The following is a 16,996-nucleotide window of genomic DNA, read 5'->3' on the forward strand; positions in this document are numbered from 1 at the left end:
GTGGCTCATCGGTTAGCTTGAATCTCGACCTGTTGCACGTTAACAGTGAAGTGGACACGAGCGGAGGAAGAGGAAGAGCTGGAGTGAGCGGACCTAAAGGAAGCCAGTCTCGTCCTCCATCAGAGGTGAGTTAGTTGTGTTCAGGTGTGACAGTGAATGGAGGACATGGAGACTCTGAGGTAGAACTTCTGCTGCTGTGGGTTTGGGTCTCATTAAAGCTCAGGCTGTGGTTGAACTGGTCCTACAGGTCAGGACTAGGTCTCAATGACATCATCTAGTGATCCTTCCATGGACACTTTTCTTTCACCAGGTCTAGATTAAACATGTGATGTAATCTGATTACCTGCAAAAACACATGGACTTTACCAGACCTTTAAAGTTCCACAGCATTGGTCACCAACACAGTGCCCGCGGGCTCCTCATGGACCATGTGAGGGACCCTCAGCAGCTCTAATCACCAATGAGCTTCATCTGAAATCTGATTTACTTTCATTCAAACTCACAAAGATGAATAAATACATATGACAGATGTAGCATTTATTAGCAGAGGTAGCAAACGTTCTAGTCTTCAGTATTCAAGTAAAAGTATCGATACTTGGATAGAAAATTATGGAATCAGAACAGTATCATAATGAATGAACTCTTGCAGGGTTTTTCACAAATGCACACACTCTGGTTCACAAATATATATTTGTTTCACAGTTGTATTTCAGATTCATAACTGCATGCGATCTGTTTCACAAATATTATTTTGAGGCACACTTGTAATATAAATCCACAGATAATGCAAATTGCTGAATGTGCAGGTCTACATTCACAATATATGGTGGTCGCGCTTCTAGGGCGCGTCGGAGGTCCCGCTGTGCATCCTGCGCCTCCTGTGCGGCACATTTTGAAGCCTTTTGCGCGGCGGACGCTTTTGACGTGCGTCCGGCGCCTTCAATGCGGCCAACGCTGGAGTTGGGATTGTTGAACTTTTGGGGCATATTGCGGCGCGTCGACCAATCAGGTCTTCCCCAATCTTCACAAATTCAGAGTAATGAGAAGAAAAAAAACACGAACTGTAGACAGATGGACTTCTGCTGGAATAGAGCGCCTGTAGTTGGTGTCCTGGTAGGGGATGCGAGCTCCGAAGTGGGTCAGCAGGTCATTAAACTGGGCACGGGAAAGACAGAAGTAGCGCTGAAAACGACTCTCGTCCAAGCGCAGCACTAGTGAATCCCGAAACGACGCCGAGGCGCAAATAAAGCCAAGCCACTCTTTCAACAATCTCCATTCACCCACACTTCTCTATAGCCCTCTGACATCACAGTGCACACACTGAGTCAACATACAACATAAAAGATAACAATCCTTAAAGGGGACATATTATGCTATTTTTCACCCATCACCATTAGTTCTAGGAACCCAAAAAACATAGTATTTGAGGTTTATTTCCTCAATCTCGCCTGTTTTCCAGAGTTTTAGCCTCTGAAAAGTCACGTTGAAAAGTCACTTTCTGAGCAGTTCTCAAATCAGGCTGTTTTGGGGCCTACTTATGCATATTCATAAGTGGGCGTGTCAGTAGACGCTCACTTACTTCATGTCTCACTCTTTTACAGGGTGATCACTCAGTGCTCACCAAAGCTATTTTATTTTTGCTATTCACACACCGTTATTGTTTTCAGCCAAAGAACTGCACATTACGGTAACACACGTGGTTATTTAAGCAGCTATTGTTATTGTGAGTCCGTCTCAGCGCTTCAGGGTCCGTATTTATTCAGCAGCAGCAGCAGCAGCAGTCATTCAAACTCTCACCAGTGTGTTAACTGCTAGGTCACTTTCTCCTCCTCCTCTTCTCTTCTAAATACAGGAATAGTGCATTGAATGTGATTATCATTTGTTCTCTCTAATGCATTGTGTCACAAACATGTCAGATCAGCGATAAGAGGCGATATAACAGGTTTGTCAATGCACCGAACCACAAGAGTGGAGCACATGAACAAATAGTGCTTTCACTACAGTGTAAGTTTACTGTGGAGGCGTGGCACCGGCAGCAGGAAAGTTCTGTATTTAGTTTTAACGGTAGCCATCACTCATTCGCTAGCGAGAAAAACAATGGCAGACTTTCTCAAAAGTTTTCATCAGGTTGGGGGTGGAGTCCATGGGTGGAGATACCAGTGGAGGGGAGGGTATTGGCTCTCCCTAAGGTTTTGTGACGTCAAATTCTGAAAATTTGAAACAGAGCAATTTTCTCTGTGTTGTACTGTACACAGACCACAAACAAACGACTGGAGGCTTTTATTTCACATTTTTTGTGCTGGTGGACACTCAAGTTTCCTCATATGTGATCCAAAAATAATATGACCAACATAAAAGATAACAATCCTAAAACTATAAAAAAAACATAAAAGATAACAATCCTAAAACTATAAAAACAACAAAAGATAACAAAACATGAAAGATAACAATCCTAAAATGAATGAATAATCAGTTAAAAGCTAATTTAAAAGGTGGGTCTTGAGCCTATTCTTAGAAATATGAACGTTCTCTGCAGCCCTGAGGGTTCTTTCATTTCCTTTTTTGTAGTTTCACAAAGTTTGTTGATCATTTTAAAACAAAACAAAAATAATAATGAGGTGTAGAAATGTAACTAATTACTTTTTTCTTTTAAAACATAATTGAGTACAAGTAAAATGACTGATTTAGAAATATACTCAAAAAAGTAAAAGTACCCTTAAAAGTGACTCAATTACAGTAACGTGAGTACTTGTAATGCTTGAATTTCACGTCTCGTAACTTATTAGGGTTTTATATTACACGTGCATGTCAACCCCAGAAATGTAATACACACTATGCTCTCGTGCAGTGTTTCTCAAATGGTGGGACGTGTACCTCTAGGTGTACATGATGGCACTACAGGGGGTACTAGAGAGACAGAGAGAGAAAATTAACAAATAAAGTATCTCCATCCCACCACAGGTGTGAGAAGACCAGAAGTGATCGCCTTAAATTTCTGAAAAATTTCAATAGATTTTTGATTATTATTCCTTTTTTTTTTAAATGTAAAACGACACACAATCTTAAACAACTGTATTTCTATACTGTCACTTTGTGAAATATAAATTTAGTTCAACTAAAATGCAGAAAAAAAAATAGAAAAAAAAAAAAAAATATATATATATAAATATATATATATATAAATATATATATATATATATTTGAGCTAAAAAAATGATCAAAAACTAATTCTAGAAAACAAAAAATTTCTTTAGGGTTGCCAGAAATTCTTATCAAATTTTTTTTATGTGACAATAACAAGACTATGAATAATTAAAGAGTAACTAAACTCCAAAACCACTTTTTTCTGTTGAAAACAAAAGTATTTGGGTATGAAATATTGTTGATTGATTCTAGTCCAACTTCAATTTCCTCTTATTTTGTTGTAAAAATGTGAGTGACTGCCCTCTAGGGGTGGAAACCCAGCTATTACAATCAAATATTGGTTTTGGCAGAGAATGTGATTGTTAGCCCCGCCCCTCCTGTGGAATTTAGCACCTGTGGATTTTGCAATCTGTGGTTGAGTTGAAAGAATGGAGTAGTGAGTCACAAGTTAGCATAGCATATATATTATTAAATTATAGACTGGGCGTGTCTTAACTACTCCAGGAGCCCCGCCCATAATCAAGACATTCTTTGAATTCTCCCTTAGTGGCAGGTTGGCAATAACCAGGGGTTTAGTTACAAAAAAAAAATGTGAGAAGGAAAACTGTATCAGAATATTTCAATGTTTTTGTTAACTAATAAAAACAAAACAATAACTTAATCAGAAATATATCCAATCAAAACAATTTTTTGGGACAAGCCATTGGGCAGGGTTGGGTTCAATTACATTTTTCAGTTACAATTACGTTTTCAATTATCCATGTTTAATTACAATTCAATTACGATTTCAGTGACCAGCATTTTTACCAATTACAATTATTTTTTTTATCCTCATACAGTTAATTACTAAAGTTTAATTAAAAATAATCAAAATGACTGAGCCTGAAATAAATAACCTAATAAAAGTTAACCTTCCTCTTGTGTTAGCTTTCTGTTAGCATCTTGTATGTTAACGGTTCCTAAATCAGCTGTAAAACACACTAAAAACTAATATCTATCATCTAATGTATTTCCTATCTTTTTTTTTTTTTTTTTTTTTTTTTTTTTTTTTTTTTTTTTTTTTTCTCTTTCTCTTTTCTCTTTTACCTTGTCTGCACATGCTGTCGAAGGTTAACACTACAAGAAGTGCAATCTTTTAACAGCAATGCATATTTTATTATTGCAATTAAATAAATTTATTTATTTCATTGCATAATTGTGACCATCACCAGCCCTCCCTAGGGAAGGGTAAGAAATACTTTATTAAAGGGAGGATGTAAAAAAAAGAGAGGGCAGTGTTTACACCAAGGTGAGGGGTTGGAGGGGGGTGGGGAAGTTAACAGGGAAGAGGGATACAAGATAGGATATGGAATGAGTGGGGAATAGTTGTTAGGTTCCAAGTGATGCGATGTGAAATTGTGGTTGTGTATATTGTGCAGTTTGGTGACCAGTGTGCGGTTTAGGAATAATAGTGGTGGCTGTGAACAGAGGAAGAGGTGAGTGGAAATTCCATAAAACAGGTATTTGGGAACAAGGTGTCTAAGGTTGAGCCCAGTATGAGTGTTATCCCACAGCCCAAGGCCAGTGCATACATGACAAATGTATTTCCAAGAACCGCCACTGCAAAACCCACGAGCCGCCCCCGGGCCCGAAGAAGCAGTCAGGCCAGCAGCGAGAGCGGGCAGCCTAAGGGCCCCCGGCGACCACCCCACGGCCAAGCAGCCCCCCGCACGCCCCCAAGGTCCCAAGCCGAGAGGCAGCCATCGCCCCCCCCATACACACCCGAGAAAGCCCCAAGGAGCCAAGGACCCAGCGCACCACGCCACCGATCCCACCCCCAACCCCCAGACCCCCCACCCCACCGACCCCCCCCCCCCCCACACACACCCCCGCGCCCAACCCCCCGAGGGGAGGGCCCAGAGAACTCCCTGCCCGAGGCCCCAGCGGAGGAACCGAAGCCCACGCCCAGCAGACGACCAGAGCCGCGCCGAACGGGCAGCCGGCGGGCACCCGCCGGCGAGCCCAGAGCCAGCAGGGGCCCGACCCCAGGCCAGAAGGACCCGGAATGGATGCAGCACCAGGAGCAGCCCGCCCAGGGAGGACGACCACACCCCAAGCCGCATAAGGCACCAGGGGGCCGCTGGGAGTCCCCCCGCCGGCCCCCAGGCACCCCAACCTAGCCCCCCATGGCGCCCCAGATCACCCCCTGCTGATGCCGCCCGCGCCACGAGCTTCAGTTTTTTTTAAAGCCAGGGCCCCCCCCAAGGGCCAAGCCAGACCGCCCCGCCGGGATGTGGCCCCCTGTTCGGGCCCCGACACCCTGCCTCACGGGGCACTGCCCAAGCAGGGGCCGTACCAGTAGGTACGCAAGGGCGCGGCACGCGCCACCCGCCCCGAAAGACCCCCGCCACGACCGGCCCGGCCAGCAGGCCAAGCACCCCGGGCCCCAGGAGCACCCCCCGGGAACAGGACCCCCCAAGGGCAAGCCCCCGGGCCAAGCCCCCCGGGACGCGCCCCCCACCCCGGCCCAGGACCCGGCCACAGCCCAGCAGAACCGCACAGCCCCAGACGGCACAAGGCCAGCAGCCCAGGGCCCGCCGTCCCCCGGACGGCGCAAGCCACGGGGCAGCGCCCCCCGCCGGCCCGCGAGCAACCGGCGACCCCCACCGCGGGGACGGAGGCACCCCAACGGCACACATCAAGTAAGGGACAGCAGCCCCCAGCCAAAGATGCCCCGGACCCACCCACCAGTCCGCAGATGGCAGGACGTACCCACCAGGCGGCCGAAAGCAACCTCAACCACCGGAACAGCTAGCGCCGCCCCCCCAGTAAACAGCATCATCCCGAGGCGCCAAACAACCCCGCCCCAACCCCGGTGAGGACACCAGCACCCCCCCAGCACACCCACCCCCCAAACCGGCGAGGCAGGCCGCCCCGGGCCCGCACACCGCGGGGCCCGCCCCCAAGGCCACCAGGAGACGAAACAAGCACCAAGCCACACCCAAGGGGGAGAGGCACCCCCGCGCCCCACCAGGCCGACACCGCCCGGAAAGACCCCGCAAGGAGAGACCCCGGCAAAGCCCCTCCGAGACCCACCGCCACGCCCGACCGCACCATCGTGATGTATTTTTACTCTATGCAGTGGCCCAGCCACCAACAGAGGGGCCAGGCCCCCACCGGAGAGGCCCAAATGTGTGTACCAACCCACCACCCTGTTATGGTGCCTCTCCATTCCCCAATGGAGAGGCACTTCCCGATCCCCTGTGTGAATGTGTGTGTTTGGTGAATGTATGGGGTGTGATTAAAAGAAGGGGGATGGAGGGGAGCGGTGCTCCCCATCCAGCCTCTGTGGATTTATGTGTATGTGGTGTAATAGGCCGGAGGGTGTAAGTGATAATACACCCTCCGGGGGGTGGCATGTTGAGATGTGATTAAAATTGGAGGGATTAGTAGGGCAACTAGGGTGGGAGTGCCGCCCCCACGCCACTACATAGTAACACAGGTGGCGGCCCCCTCCACCCCCAGCCCCACCATCCAGCCCCCCAAGGGTTGGGTATGGGTGTGTGGTGCATTTTGTGAGTGAGCCAGACCAGCTGGGAGTGTGGTGAAGTGAACATGTAGGAGGCCTGTCCGGTGTGAGCCGGGCCCGTCCGCATGGCGGGCCACGCGAGAGGGTAGATGGCGCAGACGGGCAAGTGGCACTGTGGGCCCCGGAGCAGCACAGCCAGAGACCCCCCCCCACGGCACCCCCCAGACCGCGCCGGCCCCGCGGAGCACGGCGACAACCCCCACCCCCGGGCACAGCCAGGCACCAACCCCATCCCCCGGCGCCCCAGGGGGCGACCCCCGCCGCACGCCGGCCCGGAGCAACGCCACCCCGCCGCCAAGGGGAGCGGCCGAGCAGGGGGGAGGCCCGCGCCCGCACCAGGGCCAGCACAGGCCCACCCGGCGCCACGATACAACACTCTCCACCGGGAGGCGGCCCCGGCCCCCCCGACTAGAGAGGACGCCATCCACCGCCAAGCAGGGCCATCCCGCCAGCCACGGACCGGCAAGCCGGAGTACCGAAGCACCCCCAGCCCGGAACCGCCCCCCCACACCAACGGCGCCAATGGGGCCCCCCCCCCCCCACGGAGGCGATCCCCGACGACCCACGCACCGGCACGAGACACCCCCCCGACGCCAGCCCACCCCGGACGACAGCGGGCCCGAGGCCACCAGCCCCGCCCCGCCCAAGGCTGCGCAGCGCCGCCACGAGCCGCGGCCGGTCCCCGGGCAGATGGCAGGAGAGCACTCCCCCGGAAACGTAGACCAAGGATCCGCCCCCGGGGCACCCCCGCCCCGGAATCGCGCCCACGGCGCCCGGTGCACCCAGCCAGCAGACCAGCCAATCCCGACAAGGATCCACCAGGCCAAGAACCACGCGCCGCGCCCCCGCACACCCACCCAATACGACCCCCGGGGAGACCCCATAGCACCCCCCACCCCACCCCTCTAGCCGTAACGGCCACACCCCGGCCATTGCGGTCAAACAAAAAGCCCCGGAGGGGGCCCCGCCTGGCTCGCCGCGCAAGCGACATCCCTGGCAAAGGCGCGCCCCAGGGAGCCAAGCCTAGGACCCGCAAGGGCCGACGGAGCAACCCACAGCCACACCCCGCCACCCAGCGACCCAGGAGGCAATCGCCGACCCCGGGCAGCAGCCACCCCCAAAGCCACCCCCACCCCGGATCCCCCCGGACCGGAGCCAAGGACCCCACCACCCCAGGCCCCCCAACGAGACCACCCCCCAGCCAACCCACCCGGCACGGCACCGCCCGTCCCCCAGGCGGGAGCCACAGCCCCCCCACCAGCGCCCCAGGCCAACGGGAGCCCCCCAAACCCAACCCAACAGGATGGCGGGCGCAAGAGCAAAGGAGGAGGGGGGGGGGAGGACGAGACAGGGGGACAGGGAGCAAGGGGAAGGAGCGGCAGGGGAGCACGCAGGGCCCCAGCCCCAGAGACCAACCAGATGTGCACGCGAGGGGCAACAGCGCCAAATCAAACAGCCCCGGGACCTCGTGAACACCCAGAAGGAATGCACACCCGTGTCGAGGCAACAAGAGACCCCGGCAACCCACCCCAGCCACCCCGGCCAAGACCACCCCAGAGGCCCAAGGTGGCCCAAGCTTACAGTTGGGCTAGTGCGTTAGTAAAGAGTGGTGCTGGCAGTCGCTTGCAGGCTAGATCATCAGGGTTTTAAAAATTTAGATTTAATGCAATTAAAAAAGGAGTCCAACGCTCCTCAAAGCACGTTATTTTTTTTTGTTTTCTGAGAGCAGACATCTTTTCCATGGAAATAAATTCTGTGAGGAGATTTTGCCATTGGTTTATGTTTAAGGATTTTTTGTCTTTCCAATTTAGTAATATTGTTTTTTTTTGCTATGGCTAGTGCCGCAAGGATTGATTGTGATTGGTTTGCTGGAAGTTGAAGCATTGTCAGGTCTCCAATCAAACAAAGATTTGGAGATAAAGGAATCCTGCAGTCCAAAATGGAGGACAGTTTTTCAGTGATTAGAATCCAAAAGTGTTGAACTGGGGAGCAAAGCCATAAGGCATGTAGATAGGAATCCGCTGTATTCTGGGTGCACTGAGAGCAGATGTCTGTTGCTAAGAAGCCCATTTTATGCATTTTCTGTTGGGTAGTGTGGGATCTGTGGAGGACCTTGTATTGAATTAGCTGAAGGTTTGTGTTTTTTGTCATCTTAAAAGTATTACAACAAATTTCTGTCCAGAAATCAGTGCTCGGGGTGATTGAGAGTTCGGCCTCCCACTTCGCGATTGGTAAGTAATTACAGTTAGTGTTCGAGAGCGCTCTGTATATTTTTGAGAGTTTTTTTGATTTTGTTGAGATTTTTTTCATATATATAGCCAGTTCTGGAGGTTGTAAAGTAGTTAAGTCTAGTGGAGTATTTTTCTTTATTGTCTCTGTTACTTGTAAGTACTGTAGAAAGTTACTTTTATTTATATCGAATGCTTGGGTTAGATTGTTATATGGCCTGATCTTGTCATTTTCAAAAAGGTCTTGGAGATGAGTGATTCCACTCTCTTCCCATGTTTTCAGATAGAGTGGTGTTTTTTTATTTTTAAAGTCAGGGTTGTGCCAGATTGGAGACAGTATACTAATTTTTAATTGGACATTTGTGATGTCCAGGGCTTTCCACCATGCAGTCAGTGTGGAGGCAATTAGTGGGTTTTTAAAGCAGTTGTGATGTTTGAGGGTCGCAGTGATAAAAGGGAGATCAGAGAGTTTAATGTGTTTGCAGTCTAACTGTTCTATTTCTAGCCAGGTGTTGTAGTATTCTTTTGGTTTTAGCCACTCTGTTAAATATAATATTTGGTTTGCTAAGTAATAATGCATGAAATTAGGGGCTTCTAAACCACCCTCGTCTTTGTTTTTTTGAAGGGTTGAAAGGCTTATTTTAGGTTTTTTATTTCTAGTATAGAATTTTGTAGTTGCAGAATCTAATCTTTGAAACCATTGTTTTGGTGGTTTCAGTGGTATCATTGAGAACAGGTAGTTTATTTTAGGTAAGATTTTCATTTTAACTGAAGCTATCCTGCCAAGTAGTGAGATGGGGAGATTGTTCCATCTCCGCAGATCTTCTGTGACTTTGTCCAACATCGGATCATGATTTAGTTTAATTAATTCATTTAAGTTTGGTGATATATTTAAGCCTAGATATTTAATTGTATTTGTGGTGGAGGGGTGTTGTGGATTTTGGTTTGCAGGATTCCATGAGTTTTTTGTCAAAGGGAGGATTGATGATTTTGTCCAGTTAATGGAATAGTCTGATAATTTAGAGAAGCTGTTTATTAGATTAAATACTTCCTCTAAAGAGGATTGCGGTTCTTCCAAATAGAGTAAGATGTCATCCGCGTAAAGATTAATTTTGTGTTCTGAGATGGATGAGTGGATTCCTTTAATAACAGAGTTCTGACGTACAGCTGCTGCGAGAGGTTCAACGAATATTGCAAAAAGCAAAGGTGAGAGTGGGCAGCCTTGTCTGGTTCCCCTCTGCAGTGTGAAGCTTTGGGATGTTATTTGGTTTGTGGTTACTGAGGCCTTAGGTTTATTGTACAGGGTGGAGATCCATTGTATGAATGATTCTCCGAAGCCAAATTTGCCAAGGACAGTTAGGAGGAATGACCAGTTTACTCTATCAAATGCTTTTTCTGCATCGAGTGATAAGATTATTTTTTTCTTTTTAGAGTTCTGTGCCATGTTGATCACATTAAACAGTCTTCTCACATTGTCTGTGGAGTGTCTATTTTTAATAAATCCTGTCTGGTCTTGGTGTATAATTGACTGTACTACTTTCTCTAACCTGGATGTGAGTGCTTTGGAAATAATTTTTAAGTCTGTGTTAATAAGTGAGATGGGACGATAGCTTGAGGGTAACATGGGGTTCTTGTCTGGTTTAAGTAACAATTTAATGTTCGCTGTATTCATGTGACCTCCTACATAACCTTTATTTTTGATCTCTGTTACTACTCTGAAAAATAGTGGAGCCAGCATTGACCAGAAATGTTTTAGGAATTCAGCAGGGAACCCATCTGGACCTGGTGCTTTGCCTGTTGACATGCTGTCTAAAGCATTTTGTAATTCTTGTAAGGTTAATGGTGAGTCTAAGGTGGTTTTCTGATCTATAGTGAGCTGTGGTAGGTTTAGTTTATTAAGAAAGGTTTTAATATCTTCAGTGTCAGGGTTTAAATTTGATGAGTATAAGTTTTGATAATAATCACGAAAAATTTTATTAATGTCCTGAGGTAAGTTTAAAGTTTGACCTGAGTTATTAGAAATTGTTGCTATAAAGGAATTTTCTTTATTGTGTTTAAGCTGGTTTGCTAAGTATTTGCCTGATTTATTATTGTAATCAAAGTTTTTGTATCGTAATTGTTGCAAAATGAAGTCGGTTTTTTTAGATAAGATGATATCCAGATTAAGTTTTGTATTTTGAAGTTTTTCCCATAAAAGTTCAGATTGGTTAGCTGCGTATTCTTCCGTAAGTTTCTTAATTTTTTCTTCAAGTGTTTTTTCTGCTATCTGTTCCTGTTTTTTCTTAAAAGAAGAGTATGATATAATCTTCCCTCTAATGACAGCCTTGCCAGTTTCCCAGAGTAAGGACGGTGATATTTCCGGGGAGTCGTTTGTCAATAGAAAGTCCTCCCATTCTTTTCTTATTATTTTTTCAAATTCACTGTCATTAAGTAATGAGGTGTTAAAGCGCCATAGAGAGGATACTTTCTGATTAGAGTCACACTGCAGGGTGAGGGATATTGGGGCATGATCGCTAATAATTAATGTATTTCCTATCTATTGGTTACCTTGCTAGTCTTCATAATCATTGAAAATATAGCTTTTAATATTTTTGGTTTGGGTGTCTGAGCATTTTTTGTCAGTATACCCCTCGATTTAAATTATTATTTTTAATGGTAAAATGTGGGAAAGCTTGATATGAATCATATTTTAATAATTGTTAACTACACATGTGAATAACTGTACATTGAACAGTAACATGGGGATTAATGGTAATTTAATATTTAAAATATACATAAACTCTTGTGCAGTATTTTTTTGTTGACTATATCTGTAACAGATTTAGTATAGATACAGTATATGTATAGTTATGCTGTCAAAGTTATGTTGGTAAAAAATAATTCATTTAAACTTCAAACACACCCGCTATTCTTACAGTAACCTCTCCCTATAAGGCAGTTGATACATTATGCTTTGTACTTATTCACGTATGATTGATTAACTTAAATTCTAAATGAATCCAAAAAATGTGGTTCCTGTAAAAGACTCAAATCGCCTAAGCTGCAGTATGTGCAGCATGTGCCAGTATTCTACAAGTTCTTAAAAAAAAAATAGATATGGAATTTGCTGGTTTAAAAACCCTATCTTAAGTACATTCAGTAGCACGTACGTTTTTACTTTTACTCAAGTAAGGGAGCAACTTCAATACTTTTACTTTTACCAGAGTCATTCTTTATTCAAGTATCTGTATCTGTTTGAGTCCTGCTCCAAGAATGATCTTCTGCGACTTTGCGTTGACTCCTTTTTACGAGTGTGTGTGTGTGTATCTAAGCATTTACTAACCAACACTCAACTACCTAAGTAATCTACATATAAGCTAACATTCTACAATACTTAACCTTTGCTCTCAAAATCAGTGTCCATAATCTGACAGATTGTAGATGAAAGTAAAGGTGTTCGACATGCCTGTTTTAAGTGAACTTTAACAAAGTAGTCCCTGACTTTTCCTGATGACTGTTCAAAGTCTTAATATTAAACCTTTTAACTTTTGTTGAACTCTGCCTGCAGAATCTGCTCCTCCCATGGCGACCATTGTGATGGAGAAACTGGGGCGAGTTTTCATCAGCCTGCAGCAGATCAGGCAGGTACCACAAATGCTGACTGATGCGGTTCCCTCCATGCCAGCCACGGTCAGAGACCTGGACGTCCCCTCATACTTCAGAGAGCGCTACATCTGTGCTGGCTACAGACCACTGCACCAGAACTGGCGCTACTACTTCCTGTCTATGTTCCAGCGTCATAACGAAACCATCAACGTCTGGAGTCACCTGCTAGCTTTCTTGGTGATTCTGGCCAAGTTGCATGAACTCACAGAGACGGTGGACTTTGTTGGTGACCATCACTCGTGGCCTTTGCTGATCCTCATCCTGTCCTCTCTGATCTACACGGCCTGTAGCGTAGCTGCTCACCTACTGGGCAGCAAGTCCGAACTATGTCACAACACCTTCTTCTTTCTGGACTATGTGGGTGTAGCTCAGTACCAGTATGGCAGTGCTGTGGTTCACTATTACTATGCTGTGGATCACAGCTTACACAAACACCTCCAAGGACTATTCATGCCTGTTGCAGTGCTTCTCAGCTGTGTTTCATGCCTGGGATGCTGCTTTGGTAAATACCGCAGCCACAGTCTGTCCACTTGGGTGCGTAAAGTGTTCCAGGTCATTCCCAATTCACTCGCCTACTTTTGGGACAGCAGCATTGTAGCCAAGAGACTCTTCTACTGGTCCAACAGTGACCCAGCCATTATCTTCCACTTTGGCCATGTGGCATTTTTCTTCAGTTGTGCGTTCTTCTTTACTTTCCCCCTGTTTGAGCGCTGCTTTCCTGGAAAGTGTAACTTCATTGGTCAGAGTCATCAGCTTTTCCACGTTCTGTTGTCTTGCTGCACCATGTGTCAGATCCATGCTGCGTACTTGGACTACCTTGGGCGAAGAGAGTTGTACTTGAGTCTGCACGGGAGCGACGAAGCTGCTTTCTGTGTTGGCCTTTTCGCTGTCACTCTGGCTGTGTGTATGCTAATTGCTGCCTTTGTGTTGAAAAAGGTTAAACAAATGCTCGACCTCAAAGCACAATAACTCCTGAAGTATTAGTGTTTTCAGCTGCTGCCTTAATAGAAAGGGAAGGACATGAATTCTCAGCAACAAATGAACTATGCACTTGAATAAGGAAACTGTATATTTTATATTTAACTAGTGGAAAATATTAAATATCCTCAGTGGTACTAACACACAGCATTACCGTTTTTTCTAAATACATTTTTGTAAGCCATCTATGAACAAAATCAACAGAACAAACAACTACTATACCTACTTATCCTTATTACCATTGGGGAAAGGGGACCAGTTCTTTATGCTTTCACTCATATTCACTCCTTTGGTGCTTCCAAAAACATAATCATGTACTGTTTTTAAAAAGCCATGCACATTTTGTTGAGAACATGAAATTTCTGTTCATGAAGGACAGGATCCTTTAAAGCTTGACCCATGATCTTCTAGCAAATTGGCCAGAAGGGAAGGTTTTGTTGGGTGTTTGATAGTATGGTATGACATGAACCCATCCCATATCGTATTGGTATTTATTTTAATATTTTTTTATTTTCTCCATGTTTAAGTTTTGATGTTTACTATGTTGCACATTGGTAAATTGTGTTGCTTCTGGAAGCGTTTCACAGTGTAGTGTCACCATTTAGATGCACAAGTTCTTGTCTTGTAGTTCCACTTTGTGCCTTTATTGGCATTTACATTGTTCCCTGTTTTATACTTTCATATGGTTCTAAAGTTAGCGAATATCAACCATGTGACTAATTAGCAAAAAAAAACTTGCATTGTCATGGAAAAATTTAAGCCTCTAAAATTCTTCTGGCCTCTGCACCACCTTGTGGTTGAAAGTGATATAACATGCAAGAATTGACGTGTTGTTGATTGTTATCCATGTTAATGGTAATTAATTATGAAATAATTTTGTGTAGTTTTTGCTTAAGAATTATTTGTATATATTCAATTTTTGACTTTGAAACATTTTTGGGAAACCATGATTTGGCTGGGAAAATATTATTTGAAGAAGATTGACTTGAATAAGATTATTTCTATATTTTTATGCATAGGATTTAAACCCTTTGAAGATTTGTAAGTTTTATTTCTTCTGATCTGAGATTTTAAATCATTTGTCTTAAGCCTTGTTGTGCCTTAGGAATGCTTGTAGTTTTGTAAATGTTTTGGGATGTAACCTTTAGATCAATTTTTTTTACTGCTGTGACTTTTATACTTTTTATCTACAAACACTGGATTATGCACTTGCAGATTATGCATTTGTGTCTCTTTTAAAAACAATCAAATAAAATGTGCATTGTTAAAAAGTGGAAGAGTATTTGTTTTATGCAAACAAGAAACAAATGACGAAGGTAAATTATAATGACACTTTCTTGTTACATTTAAGCAATCCGTGGCTTGGGTGTGATTGTAATCACTCTGTAAATGTGTTTTTCTTTGGGACATGTCTGCTCAAGCCCAGTGAATCCATTGTTTGGAGCTATGTAGATTTAGAAAGTACAGCCGTGGAGGATTGGAATCAGACTGAAAAGAAGAATCTCAACCTGTTTTATGAAGAAAATATTCTTCAATACATCTTTTATTTATCTTTCTATAAAAGCAAGGAATGTCTGTCTGTCTGTCTGTGTGTTCCTCAAATATCTCTGTGGATTAGGATGAGAGTGCCCTGAGAGTTTCAACATGGCTGCTGCTTGGTTCAAGGGTGTGCAATGTCTGATTTGTTTGGACTGCAATGATAACGTTAATAAATTATTTCATAAATTTGCCCACCGGAGCCACCAGTCATGTGCTCACCAGAGCCAATCACTGGAGAGCCCACTCCCACGCCCCACGTAAATGCGCGTGAGAATTCACCTCATAGAGGGACCGCGAGCGCATGCCCGCTCGCTACGGGTTTTATGCGTGCGGTTGTTGTTTTCATACGTGTGGCTTTTTTAAACTAATGTGACACCATAGCCCCTCCCCCCTCTGCTCAGCGCAGACCGAGACGAAACACACACCTATTGACCAATCAAATGCGGCTTCAAGAGAAAAAAAAGAGAGAAGCAAAGCGGCTCCAAATCAGGAGTCGGCTCCCGCCGTTCACTTCAAAGAGCCGCTTCATTTGCGAATGACACAACACTAGATTTGGGTACTACTCAACACAAAGAGGTGCGTGTCCTTGCATGATGATTGAATTACTCCCATTTTGCTACATGCGTGAATATTAAATATATTTAAACTAGGGCTGTCAAAATTGATGAGTTAACACTTTACTGCAAATTCCTATTAACGCCACTATTATTTTTAATGCGCAATTAACGTACGCCTCGTTGGCCAACTTGCAGGAGATTGATTGAGCTTGGAGCTGTTCCCCACACTTCTTGTCAGTAGAAGGTGGTAATGCCCCAAATGGTGAAGGCCGACCACCAATAAAGGGTGGTTGGCCTCAAAGAAGAAGAACATCTGGGCGGCCCCGTGCGTAGTTGGCAATTCAGGTGCAACGCGTTTGCGGATAAAGGTAGAGCAGCACGGAGCTATGGACACAAAAAAAGGGCTTTTGGATGGAAAGTCCAGCTTCAAACTCCTGCCAGATGGTTCACGCGACAAAACAAAAGTCATATGCGTAAATTGTCGGTGTGAGTTGGCATATCATAGAAGTACATCAAGTCTAAAATATCACCTGCTTGCTAAGCATACAGCCGATGCTGCGGCCCCACCTCCTCCGCGCCAAAGGCAGACCACGTTGGATTGTTTCGAGAGGAGACTGGAGAAATCGGGCGCTGTAATGTAGAGCCCACTCTCGACATGGAAGACTGTCCCAACAGTGGTGGGCCAAACTTTAAAGGGCTCACAGCAAAATGTTGTGTCTTGCAAGCAAATACTTGGCAACACCTGCTACATCTGTACCATGTGAGAGGTTATTTTCACTGTCTGGGCATGTTGTTCAGAAGAAGAGAGCTGCCCTGTCGTCTGAAAATGTAAACATGCTTGTGTGTTTGAGCAACTGGCACAGTGCTAAGAAACAAAAGTAATGTGGACAACCCACATATATACAGTACAATCATATTGTGTGCTATTTGCCTATTTGATGATTCCCGTTGGGCTGAGTTTAAAAGGTTGCAATAATAAATAGTTTTGCATACTGTAAGCATATTGGTCCACTCCTATGTTCATAAGAGTATTATAAAGTTGAAAAATATCCTTTTAATGTACAATCAGAACAGATACAAAATATGCAATTAATTAGCAATTAATCACGAGTCAATTATATTAAATAATCGTTTGACAACCCCTAATTTAATCATTTACCCTTTATGATTTAAAAGTCACTCACTAATCTAACCCTCACCATTACTGAACTATTTCTCCTTCTAATAAAATCATCACTGTACTACAACAGCCGTCATTCTCTATCTACCTTACCAATTTCTGTCTTAAAATGAATTATTCAAAACTTAACATGTTTGTTTAAACATACTAAAGGTTT

The 16,996-nt window shown here is 45.1% G+C and overlaps 1 protein-coding gene across 1 annotated transcript; it reads left to right on the forward strand.

The window, feature by feature from the left end:
• Positions 1 to 14,873, forward strand: LOC114472184 (membrane progestin receptor alpha-B-like). The gene is made up of 2 exons (XM_028461343.1): positions 1 to 125; positions 12,488 to 14,873. The coding sequence occupies exon 2, from the start codon at positions 12,502 to 12,504 to the stop codon at positions 13,552 to 13,554; it is 1,053 nt and encodes a 350-aa protein (XP_028317144.1). The 5' UTR covers positions 1 to 125; positions 12,488 to 12,501; the 3' UTR covers positions 13,555 to 14,873.
• The last annotated feature ends 2,123 nt before the right edge of the window (positions 14,874 to 16,996 follow it).

This window comes from Gouania willdenowi, chromosome 11, assembly GCF_900634775.1.
Source record: "Gouania willdenowi chromosome 11, fGouWil2.1, whole genome shotgun sequence".
Lineage (NCBI taxonomy): Eukaryota > Metazoa > Chordata > Actinopteri > Blenniiformes > Gobiesocidae > Gouania > Gouania willdenowi.